General features: G+C 32.9%; 3 protein-coding genes and 1 pseudogene across 6 annotated transcripts; 3 read left to right on the plus strand and 1 right to left on the minus strand.

The window, feature by feature from the left end:
- Window positions 1–265: 265 nt before the first annotated feature.
- LOC111297312 (F-box protein At5g03970 pseudogene) lies at window positions 266–1,878 on the minus strand (annotated as a pseudogene).
- A 3,701-nt stretch (window positions 1,879–5,579) lies between these two features.
- On the plus strand, window positions 5,580–11,320 carry LOC111295817 (AT-hook motif nuclear-localized protein 14-like). Its single transcript, XM_022889547.2, has 6 exons — window positions 5,580–6,010; window positions 7,684–7,736; window positions 9,131–9,262; window positions 10,227–10,379; window positions 10,689–10,956; window positions 11,036–11,320. Exons 1-6 carry the CDS (start codon window positions 5,662–5,664, stop codon window positions 11,098–11,100), a joined length of 1,020 nt encoding a protein of 339 aa, XP_022745282.2. The 5' UTR covers window positions 5,580–5,661; the 3' UTR covers window positions 11,101–11,320.
- A 1,208-nt stretch (window positions 11,321–12,528) lies between these two features.
- Window positions 12,529–17,085, plus strand: LOC111295816 (protein EIN4-like). The gene is made up of 3 exons (XM_089768937.1): window positions 12,529–12,973; window positions 13,126–15,154; window positions 16,123–17,085. Exons 2-3 carry the CDS (start codon window positions 13,409–13,411, stop codon window positions 16,663–16,665), a joined length of 2,289 nt encoding a protein of 762 aa, XP_089625063.1. The 5' UTR covers window positions 12,529–12,973; window positions 13,126–13,408; the 3' UTR covers window positions 16,666–17,085.
- An 833-nt stretch (window positions 17,086–17,918) lies between these two features.
- Window positions 17,919–21,738, plus strand: LOC111296422 (Methyltransferase family protein). 4 transcript variants are annotated; one of them, XM_022890713.2, is made up of 8 exons: window positions 17,919–18,168; window positions 18,279–18,388; window positions 19,193–19,404; window positions 19,500–19,588; window positions 20,273–20,375; window positions 20,552–20,694; window positions 21,024–21,149; window positions 21,308–21,738. In XM_022890713.2, the coding sequence occupies exons 1-7, from the start codon at window positions 17,962–17,964 to the stop codon at window positions 21,117–21,119; spliced, it is 960 nt and encodes a 319-aa protein (XP_022746448.1). In that variant the 5' UTR covers window positions 17,919–17,961; the 3' UTR covers window positions 21,120–21,149; window positions 21,308–21,738. The 4 variants fall into 4 exon arrangements, with proteins under 4 accessions (XP_022746448.1, XP_022746451.1, XP_022746452.1 ...); XM_022890716.2 differs by having other exon boundaries at window positions 19,232–19,404; XM_022890717.2 differs by having other exon boundaries at window positions 19,367–19,404.

Below are 21,738 nucleotides of genomic sequence, written 5' to 3' on the forward strand. Positions count from 1 at the left end.
CATCACAGGCCATCAAGATATCCCAATGGACATTTTTGTTTTTGTTGATAAAGTTGCAGTGGTTTTGAACATTTTTGCTTGCATCTGCATTAGTGTAACCCAGAAGATGAAACTCTCAAGCATAAACACTTTGGGGAGATTTAGTGATCCTATTGTCTTTTGTAGTTGGTACTGTTTGGTAGGAAGGAAAATGAGAGAAAAAAAGAAAAATGTTTTAATTTAATCGTTTAACTATCAAATAGCATGTATTGTCATGTAGCTCAACCATTAGATTAGAAAATTTTCTTTCCTTGTTATCAAATGGAGTGTAAAAAGACACAGCAAAGACTGTTATAAAAACTACCATGAACAGAGCTGTATCCAGCAGAGGCATAAAGCTCTAGATAGACAGAGGCACGGATAACAGAGCTGTTCTCAACCTATGCTATCATACATCTTCCAGATATAAGTAAAAGGTTAAACTCTGCCAGTCAATTCATCAATATATATGTCATGAATGGTAAAAAAGAGCACTAACTGGTATAATCCAACTGCACATCATATTTGAATCCCATAGGCTAGCTAAACAAAAAAAGGTTATCGCAAAATATCACGTAACCTATTGTTGCAAACTTCCACATATATAGCATAAAGCATACATTCATGTTGTGCTGTTTCCACTGCAACACAAGGCAGACAAGTGCCAAGCTCGTTTATAGTAGGGTACTACTTTGGAAAAATCTCACAAGATAGGAGATCTACGACCTTGGTACTGAATCACTTCCACCCTTTCACTCTCAGTGATAAAGATATATGTTTGATCCTGATCTAATGAAGACTGACTCAGAATTTTGTGGAAGAAACGACAATATTTCAGTTTCTTTGGACCGTGTACTACATTTAATTGCAACTGTTGGATTCTTCCTCCACATTATTTAGAAATTCAACTTATATCTCAAGCTCCAATTAACATTTGACTGTTTGTCACTTGAGAATAAGGATGTATAACCACATAAATCCTTTTCAAGAACCCATATCTCCTGGCCTGATTTGCAGCTCCAACCGTACTGTAGACACCCGTCTGAAGACTCCTCAAGAACTTGCTCATCAAAATCAAATGTCCCTGGGAGTTTGACCAAAGCAACATGGTTCTCTTGATTGTCTGGGTCATAAATAGCTACATTCCCTTGGCCTGCATGCCGGTGGATAAAGCCTCCAATCACAGTACCTGAAGTCCAAGGAGATAGAGATATAATTGAAGAACATTTGAGCTTAGAATAACTCCATGTACTGGTCTTTGAAGAGAAAGTTTCAATGGTAACAATGTTGATTTCATTAAATCTGCTTTCACATTTTGCCCGATCAACCCTGTAGCTAATATCATCATCGGGGGAGTTTTCAACAATGAATGCCATGCACAACTCCTTAAAGTACACCCGAGGACAAGGTAGTTTATGTTGTTGCTTGGTGACAGGATCCCATACATAATAGGCCTTGGGGTGGCGACCGCAAAGAAGAAGGCCATTGGAAGAGTCAATCAAGTAACCAAGCAGTTTAAGGATCCCAGAAAACTTCATATAATCACCCTCTCTACTAGTAGATAGCAATGGAAGAGCAGGTTCTGAACATGGGCGACGAGCACCACCTTCAGATCCTCCAAGGTACAAGGAATTGCACACAAAAAATCCTAATAGGTTAAAATCTACTCTCCATCGACTCAAATAACCGTGACGAAAAGAAGAGCTGCATGTCAAGTGAAGCCGCCTCTTTGATACATAATGACCTTCGAAATAGATTCTGGTGGCAATTGGAGAAGGATATTGCATAGGATGTCATCACAACTCAATGCAGTATGAAGAACACTCTCGTTCTCATCCTTCTACTCTTCCTGTAGATAAGCAAATCCTTCAAGATGTATGTGGAGTATCAAATCAATAGTTTGTTCAAGTTGCATCTCTTTGATGGCTCAAAAAGACAGGCTACTCAATTGAAACTGAACTAATTACCTTGACAATAAACCCAGCAAACTTTTCACTTCCCAATGAAAAGAAAGAGGCACCAGCATAAGACCTACTCACCACAAAAAGCTCAGAATAAATTTCTCAACCAACAAGTCATAAAAAAATTGGACATATCAATGAATTATTTTGTTAAGTAATTGAACCCATGCATTGTGGATTCACAATCCACTGCCTTGATCCGCTTGGCTACATTCACGCCTCTATTATGCTACAGTTTAGAAGATTATCTGAAACAGCAATGGCTTATGCTTGTAAGGAGCTTTGGCCTATTCCTTCAGTAACACCGTGAAAGCAGGTGATATTAACTTCGAAAATGGTAACATTTTAGGCTGAGACATGTATAAACTTTGGCCATCCATGATTGAACTGCTAACATTCATCACATATTCATGAAACAACTATGAAAAATCATTCAAAAAGATCAAAACTTTTATCATAATGTCACTAAAACAACAAAAAAGAAGGCAGTTTCCAGAGCCTCAAGCGGCAACCAAATAGCGTTGTTTTAAAAACACTAGACAGAACATGAAATGCTTAAACTAAAATAACCCAGATATTAAGATGAGATTAACAACCCTAAAAAATGCATACTTCAACAAGAAAAAAGATACCCAACCAAAAAAGAAATTTTTTTTTGTTTATTTTGAGTGGTTTAAGTGAGAGTAAAGGAAACTACGTCGTTTGGCTTGTCTTCTTGCTGCCGCTCCTCCTAGCTTTGCTAGGGACTCCTAAGCTGGCAACTTTCATCAATTCCAAAGCAGTTTTCCAGTTACTGTTATTACCATGTTTGCTTCTATTCAGTTCGATTGCATACAATTCTTCTTCTGTCGAAGCCACCATACATACTAACAACTGGGCTGTCTTAGTTTGCACCTCTCGTTTCTGGTAATAAATCAAACGGGAACTTCCGTTTTCCCACTTGTGTTTAGGATCAAAAGAGGACAACGCCCTATCACATGAAAAGGGAGAGGAAATGATTTGGTTGGAACCCAAACTCAAATGCTTCTTTAAGGTTTATTTGTCGCTAGATCAAGAAGCAGAATTTAATATTTATTCATTTGACTATTGAAGTGGCTTTGTCCTTTGTTCCTTTGCTTTATTCTTTTGCCGTTTCTCACAAGATGGTAAGGATGAATCAGCTGAGTGTCAGCTTTCCAAATTTCTTAAATGGAAGCTACAGGTATCAGCTTTCTTCTTTTTGTTTGTGCTTGGGAGGTATTCCCTGTTTGATGATTTGAAAAATGTTTTGAGGGATAATGGATGTTTCATTGAATGCCTTTTACTTGTGGTTCATCCATGTAATTGAAGTGTTAAAAATAACGCCTTACAAATGCAAATGCAAGCTCCAAATGTGGCAATGGTGGTGCTCCGACATAAAATTTTCTCTTTTCTCAACTTTCGGATATTAAGGATTTGGATTGAATTCAATTTAATTTGTTTTATATAATATTATAAAATTTTAAATTTAAATTTAAATTTAAATTTAAAATTTATATTATTTGATTGGAATTAAATTTAATTAGTTTGATTTATTAATTTTAATTTTTTATATGTTAATTTAATTTAAAATCTAATATATATATATATATTATATTACAATATATAATGTTATATGATCAAAATTATTTGTGGATGCTTAAGTAGATAATCTCTTTTAATGACACATATGATAATATTTTTATTATTTTATTTATCAAATAAAATTTTTAATAAATTTTTTAAATAAATATTTTGGATAATTATTTAAATTGAAATCAATATCTATCTAAAATTAAAATTTTTGCATAAGATTTGAATTCAAATATATTAAATCATAATTTATCTTTTCTTTTTAAAATTAATGACAGTTTCAAATATATATACTTCATAAAATTTTATTTTTTATCAAATTATTCTATTTAATAAATTATTTAAATTTAATATTTTTAGATAATTATTTAAATTTAAATCAAAATCTATCCAAAATTAAAAAGTATTTAATAGAATATTTACATTAAATACTTTTAGATAAGTTAATGAATTATTTACTAGAAAGCATGAATTTTTAAAGTAATAAAAGCTTACATCTTTGTATGAAAATATGAGACATTTGAATGTTGATAAAAAAATTTAGATAAAAATATCTTTTCACTTTGAAAACAAATATAATGTTTTATTTATGTTCTAATTCAAATATTTTTATATTATATATTTGGTTAATTTAATTGTTTCTCTTTAGTTCTTTTTTTAATTTTGCTTAGATTGATTTAATTAACCTTTTGTATTATATATAATTTTGTTTTATTCATTTCTTCAATATTTTTATTCTCTAATAATTTATTAACATATTTGCCTTCATTATTGTATATATTTAGCATTGATAAATTAATATGTAATTTTATATTCTTTATTTTTTTTTACTATACTTTTTATTATTAAATATTTTTGTCTACAATGGATGATATGAAAAGAATGATGATCATTACCATGTCTAACTCATAAAAAATACTATCAATTATGTTTAAAATGATTAAAAATAAAAAAATATTTCAAAAAAGTTTTTAAGCATAACTTAAAGAATTTTTGTTTCCCTTTTATTTAAAAAATAATTTTATTTTGTTAACATATATAGAAATAATTGTTAACCCAATATATTTATATAATAATTACTTGAAGTATATTAAAAATAAGAACTAATAAAAAGCAAATAATTATAACAAAAACAATAATTATGATTTGTTGTTTAATCATATATATATATACACACCATCTAATCAACATTATGATAAAAATGATTATTAATTTTAACTATTGAAATATTGATTCTTGATTTTTTTATCAAACAAGAAAAAAACGGTAGTAAAATTTTTACTATTTAGCAAAAAGATTAAAGAAAATATTTTTTTACAAAAATGATTTTTATAATTCTTGAAAATTTATCAAAGTTTAGACTTTTTTTAGACGAACAATATCATTTATAATATATTATGTATAAATTATCATTTAATTATAATTTAACATTTATAAATATATGATTATATATTAGATAAATACTTAAAAAATAAATTTAAAATTATGAAAAATTTAATAAAAAATCATGTACATTGTACGGATTAAAAAAGCTAGTTTTAATATATTTTAATAAAATTTGATACAAAATTATTATTTTTATTTTATAAAATTTAAAATAAATATAAAAAGTAATGAAATATATAATTTTATTTTTTTAATTTTTATTCAAAATTCATATCAAATTTAATATATATCTAATATCTAAATTTAATTTAAATAAAAATCAATTCAAATCAATCAAATATTATGATTTTAAATTAATTTTCAATTTTTTCAAATTTCATCATCTGCAAAAAAATTTGAAAATATTTATGTCATTATTTAGTTATGCAACAGAGAACTAAATAAAAAATATAGATCTAAAATCTGAAATATAAAATAAACTAATCCGTTTATCAAGATATCTTTCAACAGTCAAACCTTAAAAATCAACATCTCCAGTCCAAACCTTCATCCAATGGTCCAGATTCCAGGACCACAATTAAAAATCCCTAAAAAAACCTAAAAAGACAAAAAACAAATTATAAACTAAAAATTAAAAATTAAAAAAAAAAATCTGCGAAGTTTTTCTCCTTTTCTCTCTCTAAAACCTCAAAAAAGGGAAAACCCAATGGAACTGAATGAAAACCAACAACACTACTTCACCACCAACACCTCCACCTCTGTCACCAGTGCTCCGTCACCGACCAATGGGCTTCTGCCACCTAATGAAAGTGGAGGGTCCCACCACATGCTGTACCCTCACTCTGTGCCTTCGTCGGTGACGTCGCCCTTGGAGCCAGCTAGGAGGAAGAGAGGTAGGCCTAGGAAGTATGGCACCCCGGAACAGGCCATGGCCGCTAAGAAAACGGCGTCGTTGAGCTCGAAGGAAAGGAGAGAACAGCAACAGCAGTTGGTTCTTGGTGGCGGCAGTGGTTCGCTTTCTGGGTCTTCTAAGAAGTCTCAGTTGGTTGCTTTAGGTGGGTTTTTTTTAGTAAAAAGTTAATTACTTTTGGGTACCCTTTTGTGAATTTGATGATTTTTGGGAGGTTTGGTTGCAAATTTATTGAAAATTGAGTGTGTTTTTGGTGCATTGTGATGGTAAACCATTTGCTTTGTTTGCTTTATGGGGTGTCTTTGAAAAAAAGATTTTATTTTTGATACCTTTTTTTTTTTTAAATTGAAAGTGTTTTATTGCAAATTTGTTGGAATTGAGAGGGTTTTGGTCCATTGCGTGTGAAATATTGCCGTTGTTTGCTCTGGTTGGATATTTGGATAACAGATTCTTTCTGGTTCATATTCGTGAATTTGATGGTTTTTTGTGGTCTCGTTGCAAATTTGTTGAAATTGAGGGTGTTTTGAGTGCATTGTGTATGAACCATTGCATTCTTTGCTCCATGTGTTTTTTTTTTTTTTTTTTTTTAAATAGTCTCCTGCTTTTTTTGTTATCCTTTTGTGAGTTTGATGATGTCTGAGGAGCTTGTTGCAAATTGGTTGAAAATTGAGAGGTTTTTGATGCTTTCTATCATGATCCATGCCTCTTGGTTGTTTTGAATGACCCCCTCCCCTCCTACAGTTTTACATCAAGTAGGTATTTGTAATTTGATGGAACTTTTAGTTTATGGTTTACCTTTAGGTCTTCAATCAGTCTTGGGCATATATTTCAGTTGGCCAATTTATTTTGTTCCTGCTTCTGTTGTCAAATTTGGAATTTATTAAGTTTTTTGATTTATTATATTCTTGAAGGCCTTCAATTTCAGAGGCTTAGGTTGTAAAATTTTTGAATTTGTGATGGTTTTGCTGCACTTTTGTAAAAAATTCATTTTGAAAAGATGTAACTTTAATCCATGGTGTTGACATTGTTGTATTATGTGCAAACATGTTCTTAAATTTGTATATTAATTTGTCTTAGTTCATTCCTCAGTACTCCTTCTGTTCTTATGCTAAGAGCTTTTGTTGTTCTAAGTGCAAATCACCTTGCATGGTTGCATTGATTCATTTTCAAAGTTCAACTGGTTTGCTTTTAGCTAGAAGATGGTATATCTACATGCTTTAATTTCATTACTAAAATCCAAGCCAAACACAGTTGAGCTGTGTGTTATACATGTTGACTGCTATTTAGTGGTAGCGGATAGTGCTTCAGACTGAGCAGACTGGTGATAAAAGAAAATCTGTATCTTACACGCAAATTCTTTGAGTCACATGGATAATAGAGAAAAACAAAATTTTCTTTTCTTTTCTTTTCTTTTTTTTTTCAGGAGGAAACTGGGAATAGACCTTTTTCTTTTTCTTTTGTTTTTCAATTTAATTGGTACCTTTTGTTAGTTAATAGTTATGTCAAATTCATCAATACATCAAATAAGGGTGCTGGAGTAGTCTTATTCAAATATATTGCAATGTTTAAAAATAAGGACAGATCGATTCATATGTTTTGTTCATTTTCTTATTATTGATTGATTCAGAATATCATGTATATAAATCATCTATTTGTTTCATGTATGAATGCCTTTTTTTCCCCTGCAGACATTGTATGTTTCATGCAGTTGTATGCAGTTTGGTTTTCAAGCAGTTTGAGTTATCATTTGCTTCTATATAGTTTGCAGTCTCGGTGAGATACTTAAGTCTTGCTCTTTCTACCCTCTTATTGATGCAGGCAATGCAGGTCAAGGTTTTACTCCACATGTTATCAATGTAGTTGCAGGAGAGGTATGGTGCTTATTACTGTTGGAAGCTTTTATTAGCACTTAAGATATGTGTTGACATCAGTTATATATATCTGTGGGGAACTGATATTCATGCATACCAATTTCCTTGTAAATTTATGTAATCTGTTAAAATGTGATTTCTGCATGGTCCAATAGTTTTGAAAAGCTGTGCTCTCTGTTTTCTTTAAAGAAAAATTGACATAGTTTGACTTTTTGTCACATCTTAAAGGTTTTTAGGTGGGGTTCAGTTATATGGAATGTCCTGTTGATTATGCCTTATTCATAGATAATAATATAGTTTAAAATCAGAATAGCGGTTCCGTAGTAGTGGACAGAATTGTTAACAGGAGAAGTTGTAAAATCATCAATGGCAAAAGACTGTAAATGAGATTTTTTCTTTTTTTTAATGTGTAACTTTGTGTTTCTGATAAAAAATCCTTATATTTTCAAGGTTATGATCCATTACAAACAATTTGAGGCCATGATAGTCATTGTTGAAAGTTTCATGAGAATATTTCTGATATTTCAAGTTGGTTTTCTCTTTCTTTTTGATTCCTGTTTGCAGTTGAGAGTAGATTGACTGTTTTTCTTTGTTTTTTTTTTTTTTTTTAATGTGTAACTTTGGTTTTCTCTTTCTTTCTGATATAAGGGATGGGAGTTAAGGCCTTTAGCATATGCAATAGGTTGACTGTGTTCCCCTTTTTTTTTTTTTTTTTTTTTTTTCTGTTTCCCCTTTTTGTACTAATTTTCTGAATATTTACCCTTTAGAAAAGGATGCATGAATCCTTTTACATTGGTGTCTGGAGAAAAAAATGCTCTATTTCTAAAAGGATACTAGCCTTTATTAGCATGCCTCCATTAAACTGGATTTAACAATTGGTTATCTCAAGAAGATTGGAAAGAAGGGAAAGGAATCCATTTCTTTCAGCTCTCTCTCTCTCTCTTTCTCTCTCTGTGGAATGATTGGACGGTAAGCATCTATAGGTGTCTTCACTCATCCGATGCAATGCAGAAGAGACATTATTGTGGATTTCCTTTGGTTCTTAGCTGTTAGTTTTTGGCAAGTTGAATTATGCCATATTTGTTTTCTTTTCCTTGATCTTGTTGCAGATAATGGGAGGTTGGTGCACATTCCATCATTCTCCTTTGTCAAAGAATCCCTTCTTCATTAATGTGCTCTTGGCTATTATAGGTGTTCAATGTAGTGCTTTTGTGCCTGATAAACAATGTCATGAGAGTAGATTTTTTTTATGTTAATAATTATGAATTTCATTTGCAACAGTCTTGATTCTTGTAGTGTTATATCAACTGTGCTAGGTCAAGATGCAGTATTGTTTCTATATGTAAATCGAGTTGTTTTCTTGCCTTCTTGACATGATATATTGATCCAAATAGGATGTGGGCCAAAAAGTAATGATGTTCATGCAACAAAGCAAGCGTGAAATATGTATTTTGTCTGCATCTGGTACGATCTCTAATGCATCTATCCGCCAGCCAGCAACATCAGGTGGTAACATTGCATATGAGGTAACCACTTCTCTTTCCCCTTTTATTATAATTATTTTATATCAACAATATAACTATGTTTATATGTTCTGTAATCCTTAAATTGGAATTGCATTTTTAAAGGAATAAAAATATACACAAAAAAATGAATCAAGTTTTGTTAGAAAAGCCCATATTACTTCTAAGAGCTGTTTTCGGATTTAGTGTTATCTAAAAAAAGGTTTAGAAAAATTGTTGTTTCTTGTAGATAAATAATAAAGTTTGCAAGGAAAGCAAGGATGGCTGAGTTTGTTAATACAAAGTAAATAAAATTTTAAATAAAGGTTATATATATATATACACATGCGCGCGCGCGCGCGCACACAATAACAACACACTAAGCCTTATATCCTATACTCTGGGGTCGGCTATATGAAAAACCAAATAAGAGAATCAGGTTAGGTTGTAGTTTGAATTTTTTTTGCACCACTCATTTCTATCAACAGCCACCTTTTCGTCTAATTCTTTAACCATCATATAGTTTTTTGTTACTGTGTTTGCTTAGGACTCTAGTCCAATAATGTTGGGTTGTCCATAACATAGTAATTCCTCCAATTGGGGAAAAGACAAATTTACGAAATGCCAAGTGGTTAGAATCTGTTGTTTACATCAGCTGATTTGTAAGCATGTTTACAATTTCAAATCTGGGACATACCTTAGCTATGCCAATTGAATTATGAAAAGCAGAGAGGCAGCTATCCATATTATGTAACGTTTAGTATCGGGTAATATTTCCTGGTATGAGATATGAAAACAATTTATTATGATGCTGTTGCCATGCGCATATGCCTAAAAGGTTCATATGCCCTCATTATTAGTTTCCTTTCCCACTTTGCCAATGTTCTCATCTCTGAGAGAACTTGATGAAACATGCAACTTATTTGCCCAGAATGTGCTTATTTGTCCTGTCAAAATATGATTTGTTTCCTGAGTGATATGATATTAGGGCCGGTTTGAGATCATTTCACTTTCTGGATCTTATGTTCGGACTGAAATTGGAGGGAGGACTGGTGGGCTCAGTGTATGTCTATCAAGTGCAGATGGCCAGATCATTGGTGGAGGAGTTGCTGGACCTCTAAAGGCTGCTGGCCCGGTTCAGGTATTAGCATTATTATTATTATTATTATTATTATTATTTGATTTGGAGAAGGGGATTGGAACCCACTTCTTTGAGGAGGTGATTACTTGTATTTACCGTTGAGTCAAATGCTGAGGTACTTTTTTTTAAAAAAATATACAATTGATATAATGAAAATTCTGGTTAATCATACCATATATTACTTGGGATTTTATTATTTATGTTGGCACGACAGCAAAGAAGAAAGAGATTTAACAAATTCTTTTATTTAAGAAGGTTTAATTATCAGTTATTTTTTATAGAACTCACAACAGTTTATTACATCTACAGGTTATTGTCGGTACATTTATGGTTGACAACAAGAAGGATGTTAGTGCTGGTGCAAAAGATGATGCCTCTGGCAGCAAGGTGCCATCTCCGGTTGGTGGGACTTCAGTATCTAATGTTGGCTTTCGCTCAGCTTTTGAAACTTCAGGAAGAAATCCAATTGGGGGAAATGATGATCATCAAAGTTTCGGAGGAAGCCATTTCTTGATGCAAATGCGGGGCATGCATTGGAGGACTGGTCTAGATGATAGAACTGGTTTCGATTTGACAGGTTAGACTCTTTCAAATGCATGTATCTATGCATGCATGCTCACACTTCAAGAAATACTGAAACTAAATGTCTATTGCAGGAAAAACAAGTCATGGAGCTCATCGATCTCCAGAAAACGGGGACTATGATCAGATTGCAGATTAGATATCTTTTGTCGTAGATATTTAAGTCAACTTATTTGCAAAGAGCTAATTGATGTACAGCTCCTTGGCCCTTGCGTCTCTGCCGGAGTGTAATATGATATACCTGTACAGGTCGGCCCGTTACTCTTTTGTTAGTTGATACTGATTAGTGATTAGATCATGCACCCATAATGTAAGGAGATGGCCTTTAGAAATCCTAGTCCTTTGCCTTGTTATTGAAATGCTTTCTATTATTGTCGCTAATAACTTGCTTACTTTGAGTTTGAGTTGCATAAATCCTCACCTGTTTAGGGCAAATGGTGGGTGGTGGAGGCTAATCATGCACAACCTGAATGATAAAGCATAACAGTTTGTTCATTTAGGTTCCCTTTTGCAGCATGATTGGAGGGATTTTCATCGCATCATGGTATCGTTTTGTGATTAAATCTTTAAGATCGTTGTGGCATGGTAGGAATCTTCTCACCGTGTTGCCAAATGAACCTTTCAATTTAGAAACTTCTGATTGTTCAAAGCCTTTTAATTAAGTTGTGGTTCAAACTCGAAACCATTAATCTTAAAAATGGATAAACTTTGAAGAATGGATGAAAAAAATAATAAATATATAGGATAGTAAGAATTCTTCTCAAAGAAGCCTTTTTTATTTTTTTTAATAATCTGAATAAAATAAAAAATTTATCGTTAATTCTCCTTTCGACATAATAATTATATAAATTGTGAAACAAACATGTAATGTACAAATACTTTGCATTAATAACACCTCCAAAAAATTTTAAAAGGATAATATTTTGAATAGTTTTTAAATTATAATAAAATATTTAATATAATATTTTAGTTTTAAAAAATTTGAATATGATATTTAAATTATGAATTTATTAATTAATATGATATTTAACATATAAATAATTATTAAAGTATTATATTAATTGATAAATTTATAATTCAAGAATTATATTAAAATTTTTTTAAAATTTAAATATTATATTAAAAATTATACTATAATTTATAAACTATTTATGACATTAATTCTATTTTAAATTCTCTTTAATAAAAAATACTTTTTATATGAATAATACCCATTTTATTAAATTTGAGTTTTATTTTGATAAAATTTCATTGACATTGAACATTAATTTTAAATTCAAATTTATCATGATATTATACGAAATATGTTTCTTTGAACTTAAGAAAAAGATCTAGTTTTTTAAGATATACTATTTAAAAAATAATACATATTTTATCATTAATACTTATTCTAAGTATATATGTTATTATTATAATATAATAGTAGTAATAAGAAAACAAAAAGCAAATTTTTTTGACTGGGAAAGAAAGGGGGAGGGTGTCTAGGTTCTCTTCACATAGAACTTTGGGTCCCACACTTTCTAAAGCCAAAGCCCTTTCTTTTTGCGGGGTTGTGTTCTTGAGAGTTACTGTTTTCTAAAAGAACTTTAAGACAAGCTCTCTCTGTCCTTCAAAGTCAGTTTTTGTCAGACATTTCTTTCAATCTAAAAATCCAGAGAGAGATGTTTCAATCTCAAACTGTCTTTAATCTCGCTTCTGCTCTTTTGTTTTAATCCTTGTGAAGGGTGTCTCTGAAGAAGACCCTTTTTTCTTGTTGTTTATAGTAGTATCTTTTTTGCTAAGCTTTTTAGTTGGTCTTGTTCAAAAAGAAAAAGTGGGGTGTTTGTTGATTGGATTCGGAAATTTTGAAGATTCTGTAAAATGGGTAGTGGTTATTTTTACTTGGAAAGTTGAAAAAGATATTATTTCTTTATTTGGTGTGCTTTTCCTGTCAAAGATTTGTTCTTTTTTACCTTTGCTCTTTGATTACTTGTTTCTCACTTGTGAAGAAAGGTTGACCTTTGATTCTTGAGGTTGGTTTCCTTGAAGTTTTTGTTATTCAGTTGAAGAAAGCTGCAATTTTTTTTTTAATTAAGTCATCTTTTCCAGAATTTCTTTCTTCTTTTCCCTTGTTGGTATATATTAAAGTCTTGGAGGGATGTGAAAAACCAATATTTGATTGCAGGAAATGAATAGAAAGATTGAAATTTTTGGAGTTTAGAGCAGATGGGGTGTTCTAGATCTTGAAATCTAGATAAAAGGATGTTACTTGGTTAAATAGAAGCAACTGGGAATTGTGGCAGATGGGATTTTACCGTCTTTGCAAAGGAATTGGCTTGGGGAAATGAATACTGAAGTTTTCAGCTATAGATTTACAGTTAGTTGAATAAAAAAATTTTATGTATTGGGGGTGTGCAAAGTTTGACCTTTTACGTGTATGGATTGACCCTGTACTCACCTGAGTGGCAATGTTAAGAGCATTAGCTCTTGGCTTGTTGATTTCTTTTTTTGTGATCTCGGTTTCTGCCATTGACAATGAGTTTGCAAATTGTAATTGTGATGATGAGGGCTGGTGGAGTATACATAGCATTTTAGAGTGCCAGAAGGTGAGTGATTTCTTGATTGCTGTGGCATATTTTTCCATACCTATTGAACTGCTTTACTTCATTAGTTTCTCCAACGTCCCCTTCAAATGGGTACTCCTTCAGTTTATAGCTTTTATAGTGCTTTGTGGATTGACTCATCTTCTCAATGGATGGACTTATTATGGTCCTCACTCATTCCAATTGATGCTGTCCCTCACCATTGCCAAATTCCTTACAGCCCTTGTCTCATGTGCCACTGCAATAACACTTTTACCTCTGATCCCTCTCTTACTCCAAGTGAAAGTAAGGGAGCTTTTCTTGAGGCAAAATGTATTGGAATTGGATCAAGAGGTTGGAATGATGAAGAAGAAGAAGGAAGCCAGTTCACATGTTCGAATGTTAACACAGGAAATTAGGAAATCCCTTGATAAACATACCATATTGTACACCACTTTGGTTGAGCTTTCTAAGACTTTGGATTTGAACAACTGTGCAGTTTGGATGCCCAATGAGAGTAGAACACAGATGAATTTGACTCATGAGTTGAAAGCAAGTTCTTCCAGGAGCTTTCACCATTCTATCCCAGCTAATGATCCTGATGTGAAGGCGGTAAAGGAGAGTGAAGGAGTAAGAATCTTAAGACCAGACTCAGCTCTTGGGCTTGCAAGTGGTAATGGATCAGATGAGGCAGGTGCTGTTGCAGCAATCAGGATGCCAATGCTTCAGGGTTATAATTTTAAAGGGGGAACGCCAGAATCTGTAGAGACTTGCTATGCCATTTTGGTTTTGGTTCTTCCGAGTTCGAGCTCCAGGAATTGGAGCTATCCAGAAATGGAGATTATTGAAGTGGTTGCTGATCAGGTAGCTGTAGCTCTGTCCCACGCTGCAGTTCTTGAAGAATCTCAGCTAATGAGAGAAAAACTGGGTCAGCAAAATCATGTGTTGCAGCAGGCAAAGAAGAATGCAATGATGGCGAGCCAAGCAAGGAACTATTTTCAGAAAGTTATGAATCATGGTATGAAGAGACCAATGCACTCAATTTTGGGCTTACTTTCAGTGTTTCAAGATGAAAATATGAACTTAAACCAGAAGACTGTTGTTGACACATTGGTCAAAACGAGCAGTGTTCTCTCAACTTTGATGGATGATGTGACGGAGATTTCAGCTAAAGATAATGGAAGATTCGTGCTAGATATGAGACCTTTTAGCTTACATTCCATGATCAAAGAAGCTTCTTGCCTTGCCAAGTGTTTGTCTGTCTATAAAGGCTTTGATTTTGAAGTTGGTGTTCAGAGCTCTTTGCCTGACCAAGTGGTTGGTGATGAGAAAAGGACTTACCAAGTGATTTTGCATATGATTGGCTACCTACTGGACATCAATAGTGGAGGAGGAACTGTCTCACTTCGGGTTTTATCAGATGTTGATAACCAGGATAAGAATGAGAAAATAAATGCATGGAGGTCAAGCACACAAGATAATTACCTGTACTTAAAGATTGAAGTTGATATTCGTGGGGGCAGTTCTCAGGCTGATTCATCAGTCTCAGGCAAACATTCTTCTGGTAGGAGGCGTAACGATGATGAAATTAAGGAGAGGTTGAATTTCAGTATGTGTAAAAAGCTTGTGCAGGTGACTATCCTAGTTCTGTTTCTACTTTCTATTGTTAATTCCGTACCTTCTTTTGAGTACTGCATTTCAAATGATAGAGTTTACTGTGACTATACATCCAATGGAAATGAAATACCGCTGTTAGTGATAAATTATTCTGTTGCCTATACATGACCGCTGAAACCTTCAAGGCATGTGAAATGATGTCCAGCTATTTGACTGCACATTTTAGTGTTGAATCCCAACTTTTAGTGATACATTGTTTGTGGACATGTTGTTCCGACAACCTGGTTCAGCTTTTTTTGGCTTTGGAGAAAAATAATCATTTCTGCATGAAATATGGTAAGACAATGCTTTTATTGCTCAAAACTAATGCCATTTGTGCAATTGATTTCCTAAGCTTTATACTGTTAGTGTCTGGAGTTGTTTGCTCGTAGCATTTGCAGTAAGTTTCTGGTTTTATTGGTCATCCTTCATCTGGTTTAGGTAATTCTACATATTCTGAATTACACAAAAAAAATCAAGCGAAAAAAACACTGCTTATGCCTTTATCTCCAGGATGAGGTAGGAGAAAAATGTTCATGCAAAAGAGTCTGAATACAATTGTGGATATCTTTAGCATTCAAGTATTTTGAAGACAAAATTAAGGCTCTTATTATAAATACAGAACAAAGTACATTACTTGGACTGAAGCTATTACAATATTGACATCATATATAGAGAAAAGGGATGCATGCAACAATTGTGCTTTGAAGATAATTCAATGTTTTATTGTAGATTTTATAGAAAATTTGAAAGGGCATTGTCCTTTGAGCCTGTTGATGCACTTGAATCTGTGTTCTGGCTCTTTATTTTCTCTTCAATTAGAATAAAATGTTTGCCTGCCTCTACCTATTGTCCTTTAACCATTCTTTCCTTCAATAGAATTATGATGCATTGTCATTGCACTACATGTATTAATGGTATATTGTATCTGGTGGTATTTGCAGATGATGCAAGGTAATATCTGGATATCCTCAAACTCTCTGGGCTTTGCGCATAGTATGACACTTCTTCTCAGGTTTCAAATCCAATCATATATCCAAAAAACCATACCTACAATCAGAAACACCTCTGAGCAACCAAATTCCAACTCCAGGTTCAGAGGTCTTCGAGTTTTACTAGCTGATGATGACGATATGAACAGGACTGTGACCAAGAAGATGCTACAGAAGCTGGGTTGTGAAGTGACTGCTGTTTCTTCTGGATTTGAATGTCTTAGTGCAGTTAGCCATGCTGAAAATTCTTTCAGAATTGTTGTTTTGGATCTTTACATGCGAGATATGGATGGATTTGAAGTGGCAACTAGGATCCGCAAGTTTCGTAGCCGTAATTGGCCATTGATTATAGCCTTGACAGCTAGTGCTGAGGATCATATGTGGGAGAGATGCCGACAAATGGGAATGAATGCAGTTATTCAGAAACCTGTTGTATTGCAAGGGATGGCAGATGAGCTTCAAAGAGTTCTGCAACGGGCGGGGGAAGGAATTTGATGAGCTGCTCATACTGATTCTTGGCCCGCAGGTACGATGAGATAGTTGGCAAGGTTATCTGGCATTGATTACTTATTTCATTCCCTCAGGCGATTCCAATCAGGTCACTGTCAAAATCAGTCACAGTACAAAGATTTTTAACGTAGCATTTGCATTCTGTCATTCCATGGTATACCAAAATGTAACTATTAATTTTTGCTAACCATTTTGCTCATTGAACTTTATTGCCTGAAAACTTTCATGGAATGACTTGAGGTAAAATTACTTCTACACTTATTTAATACCAAAATCAAATTTAGTGTGATATTTATGACATCGAAAATGTAAGGAGTAATGTTATGCCATCTATTTCTTTTTGTTTCTATCTGATACATTAATGCAACTCAACATTTGATATTCAGTGGCCATTGTTGCTATCTATATTTTCTCCCATTACTGTGCAATCTAAGCTGCTTTCAAGCCTGGAGTTCATATGTTTACCCTGTTGCATACTGCATAGACAGCTAAAATTGGCATTTATGCCTCATGTCCTCAATATTTACAAGATGCATGGTTCAGTTTTAGCACATCTTGTCAATGTCAAGAACTTTTACAACTTAGCTGTCAAGCTGAAGCATCAATTTTGGAGCACAAATTCTTGGGACAGGATGCTGAAAGCTACCATTGATTGAACCCATCAACCATAGATTGCACAAATTCTTTCACTAATGCTACATACTCTCCACAACTTTGTTCACACAGGAAGTACAATCAATCCATCAACGGTTTACCCCAAAGGAACTCTAAATTAATATAAAGACTATGGGATGAGACTTGACAGTATCCAAGAATACTTTTAGCATTATTCTAACGACAATACCATTAGATTTGGTAATTTATGCATACATGTTTGTTTATTTTACGTCAATTATATATAAATAAAAAAATTATTATGACATAATTCGATTCAACATTTTAAATATAAATTTTTTTTTGTTTTTGTTAATTTATATATGATTTTTATTAAAATTTTAAATCGTATAATTTTTATATATATTTTTTGTATCTTATTATCATGTCATATTTGAAATTTTTAGATTGTTTTTAAATTACAAAAATCTACCAAATGTTAGAAAAAAAAGTTCATGTATATATAATATTCAAAAAATGGAGAAAAGTTAAAATTTTGGGTCCAAAGTTGGGCTGTTCTTAAACATTTAATTTGAGCCCATGATTCCAACATTTTTGGTTGTATAAAAACTCGAAAAAGATTCTAAACATTGATTGAACCGACCAGACGCTTTCAAAAACCAAAAAATGAGTGTATCGAAAGCAGAAGCTTCAGAGTACCACTCCAAAGACTTCAACTGGGAGACTCTCAGACAAGAAATAGAAAACGACCCTTCTCTTAACTACCATCTTCTCCCTTTTAATTCCCCACAACCAGAAGAACAACATTCAAATGATTCAATAAAAGCATGGCAAAACTTTCATGTCCAACACTCTTCTGGCAAGTTCTTCAAGGTTTGTCTATAACATTAAAAATTCCAATCTTTTCTTCCTTTATTTTCTGGGTATTTGTCTGTTTGCGGTTTTGTGATGCGTAAGATTAAATGGGTGTTCTTTGGATGCAGGAAAGGAGGTACTTGTTGAAAGAATTTCCAGAGTTGGTTTCTTGTGCAGATGGTTCTAAGGTTTTGGAGGTGGGGTGTGGAAATGGCAGTACTGCCCTTCCTATATTGCGGTAGCCTCAAAATTACCTTCGTTTTTAATGTTTTTATGTTGTTATATTTGGTCTTTTGGTCCTTGCACATTGAATAAAATTTTTAGTTGTACTATATTCTGAAATAGTTTAGTGGAAAGCTGATTTTTTTTGTTCTGATGATGAGATTACAACAGCGTTGGTTTCTTTAGTTACCAAAGAAAGGTTAACGGTACACCTGGCAATTTGAAACATAAAAAGCTGATATGATACGAAAGAAGATAAGAAAGGGACACAATTTAAAATTTTAACAAAAATCTTATATGGGATTGGCAAAAACCAAAATATGTGTTTCCTGTTTGGCTTGAAGACATGAATTGTGACATGATAATTTTCGTGTTTTATACGTGTTTGACATGAAATAGACTGACATTGATGCACAAATTATTAGGTCTAGTTAATGGTTTACTAATATTGTTGAAAGAATGGATTTTCAAGTTTTGTGAAGTTAATTGAAATGGGTATACTCACAATTCACTAAGGATGAATATCGGTTAATTTTAGTTTGTTGTTTCTTAAATTGTGCCTAATCTAAAATATTGATCACTTTGGTTTGGTTCTGTAACCCAGTGAGAGGTGAACTGTATGCTGCAAAAAATTATTTCATTATTCAGGATAAGTCCATGAGAAAACTTTAGAGGATATTTTGGAAAGTTGAGATAGTTTTCCTTGAATTTTCGTTGTGAAGATCAATTTTGCAGTATTGAGAAATTAGAGCTAGATGCTAATATTGAATAATGGAATTATCTTTTTTCCTCTCCTTATGCCTTCAATATATTTTTTCAGTGGCAATGAGAAAATTATTCTATATGCATGTGATTGTAGCAATGAGACCCTAGAGAGAGCTAAAGAGTTTATAGCTGCTAGTAATGTAGCTTCAGTTGAGCATCGTTTGCACCCATTCTATTGTGACTTTGCAACAACTGGATTTCCAAAGTTTTTGGCTTGTGATTATTGCAGAGAAATGTTTTCATGCAAGGATCAAAATTGCCTTTCAGGTAGCTATCTTTCCTGTTTTATACACGTTACTTCTTCCAAGTATTGGCTTTACTTATATTACGGACTTAAAATCTCAGTTTTTTTCTTCTTCCAGATGTTGGAGAAAAAAGAACCCATGAAACTGATTCATTGTCAATGGAAGAAAGAAGTTGTTGTGTTGGCGGTGTGGACTTTGTTACCTTGGTATGCATCTTTTTTTTCATCAATGTCTTAATGCAGTCAATGCTAATAGAAATCTTAATAATAGAAATCTTAATTTTCTTGGAAATAAAGAAAATAATTTACTAAATATTCCATGCTTCAAAATTATCATTTTGATTAGATACAACATCCTATGGTTAGTAGTTAAAAAAAAAAACCGAAAATGCTATGCTGGAAAGATAAAAGATAAACTCCAAAAGAGAAGTTAAGGAAAAAAGATTCATAAAAAGAAACTAGCCTGAAAACGGGGCATGCCATAGTTGAGAAGAATGTGTGGTTGAATATTTTTTTCTAATCTTCATTTTTCCTTTAATTAAGTGTATGCTTTTTTGCATATATTTCTGGGACTTCACCCCTTGTTGTTTAAATTGGTGCTAGAATGACTAGAACTGGCGCACAATGGAGTCATGGTTAGTCTGCAAATTTGATACATGGCTTAGGCAATGATGGTTGAATGCCACTTATATTGTAGAGTTCTTCTAGCATATCTAATATCTTTTACTTGCATAAATTTGCTGATTTCTTTTTCTGTACAACTCCTTTATGCTGCAATATGTTCCCCCTTTAAAAAATCAATATTCTGAGCTTATTATACTATTTGAAAAATAGATATAAAATATTATGACATGGATTTTTATATGTTTCCTTTCTAACATAATGTGTCAGATATTCACACTATCAGCAGTACCACTCCAAACAATGCCAACAGCCATCAGAGAGTGCTTTTCTGTCTTAAAACCTGGAGGCTTGCTCTTGTTTAGGGACTACGGTATTAGATCAACAAATAACCATGCTATTACTTTCAGTTCTTGTAAAATGTTTGACTAAAGCATATTTTCTCATCTCTTGTACTTTCTAGCCAAATTTAGTGCTTTTAGAATATAATAAAATAAAAAGGTTGTTTCCAGAATCAGTTTACAAAAGGTTCGGTTTGATGGAATCCAGGTCTCTATGATATGACGATGCTGCGGTTTGAATCGGACCAAAGAGTTGGATTCAGGGAATACATGCGTTCAGATGGCACCCGTTCTTATTTTTTCTGTCTAGATACTGCTAGAAATCTCTTCATTTCTGCTGGCTTCATTGAGGTAGTATTCTAGCTATTGGGTAAATTTCAAGTTTGTTATTATTGTAACTTGGGTCGTGCATAAAATGATATGCTTCATTGCCCTTGGTTTGATTTTTGCTGCATAGTTCTGGTCTGGAATGGTTTCTAGCTCATATGCGTGCAGTTTTTCTCTGACTCTTTATAACCAAAGAGAGAGTTGAACATCTTGCTTGAGTATATTAGGGTGCAAAACTTATAAATTTATAATTAAGTGGTCGTATTTGAAGATAGAAACCCTAAGGAAGTTTCTGTTTCTTTTTTTTATGGCTGCTAGTGATGTTGCATGTTAACTTATTTATGCACTTGCAGCTTGAGATCGAATATTGTTGTGTAAAGTCAGTGAATCGCCGAAATGGGGAAAGCATGCGAAGAGTATGGGTACACGGTAAATTCCAGAAGCCCTAATGAATCTACCCATCAGCAGCTATTGTTGAGGTACTGTTTGAAGAGGCACAAAGATTTTTTCTTTTCTTTTCTTCTATTTTTTTGTGAATGACTAGATGTGCATGTTATTTCTCTCCATATAGCTTACAGTGGCAAGTTTATCTATTATCAGAATACCAACAGACTAACTTTCCTATACAAATTTTCAGTTCCTTTTGATTCTTGGAACATGCTGAAGGAAATTGCTGATAGACGTTGCTTGTCCCTGTGTGTGCTTGTTTTGGTTTCCAATTTCTTGTAGAGGACATGTGCAGTGGATGATATATTCAATCAGATTGCATGGAAAACATAAGATGAAGTTATTGGAACCTTCGGAGTATCATATAACTATTGTTTCATACGGTTAATTCGTTATGTTAATATAACAAGTTCTTAGGCAAGCCAAATCCAATTTTAGGGCCTTGGGCACTTTTGTTAATTGAGTTTTATATCAGGGCCTTGGACATTGGCCTTTCTAGAGTTTATGCGTCACCATGCATATATGTAGCATACTGCATAGACACATGCTATCATCATCTTTAACTATACATGCAGATGCATGCATATGTGAATGTTGAATTGAATTTGGCTCATTTCTCAA

Source organism: Durio zibethinus, chromosome 12 (assembly GCF_047325235.1).
Source record: "Durio zibethinus cultivar Kanyao isolate XHJ-2024 chromosome 12, ASM4732523v1, whole genome shotgun sequence".
Taxonomy (NCBI): Eukaryota; Viridiplantae; Streptophyta; class Magnoliopsida; order Malvales; family Malvaceae; genus Durio; species Durio zibethinus.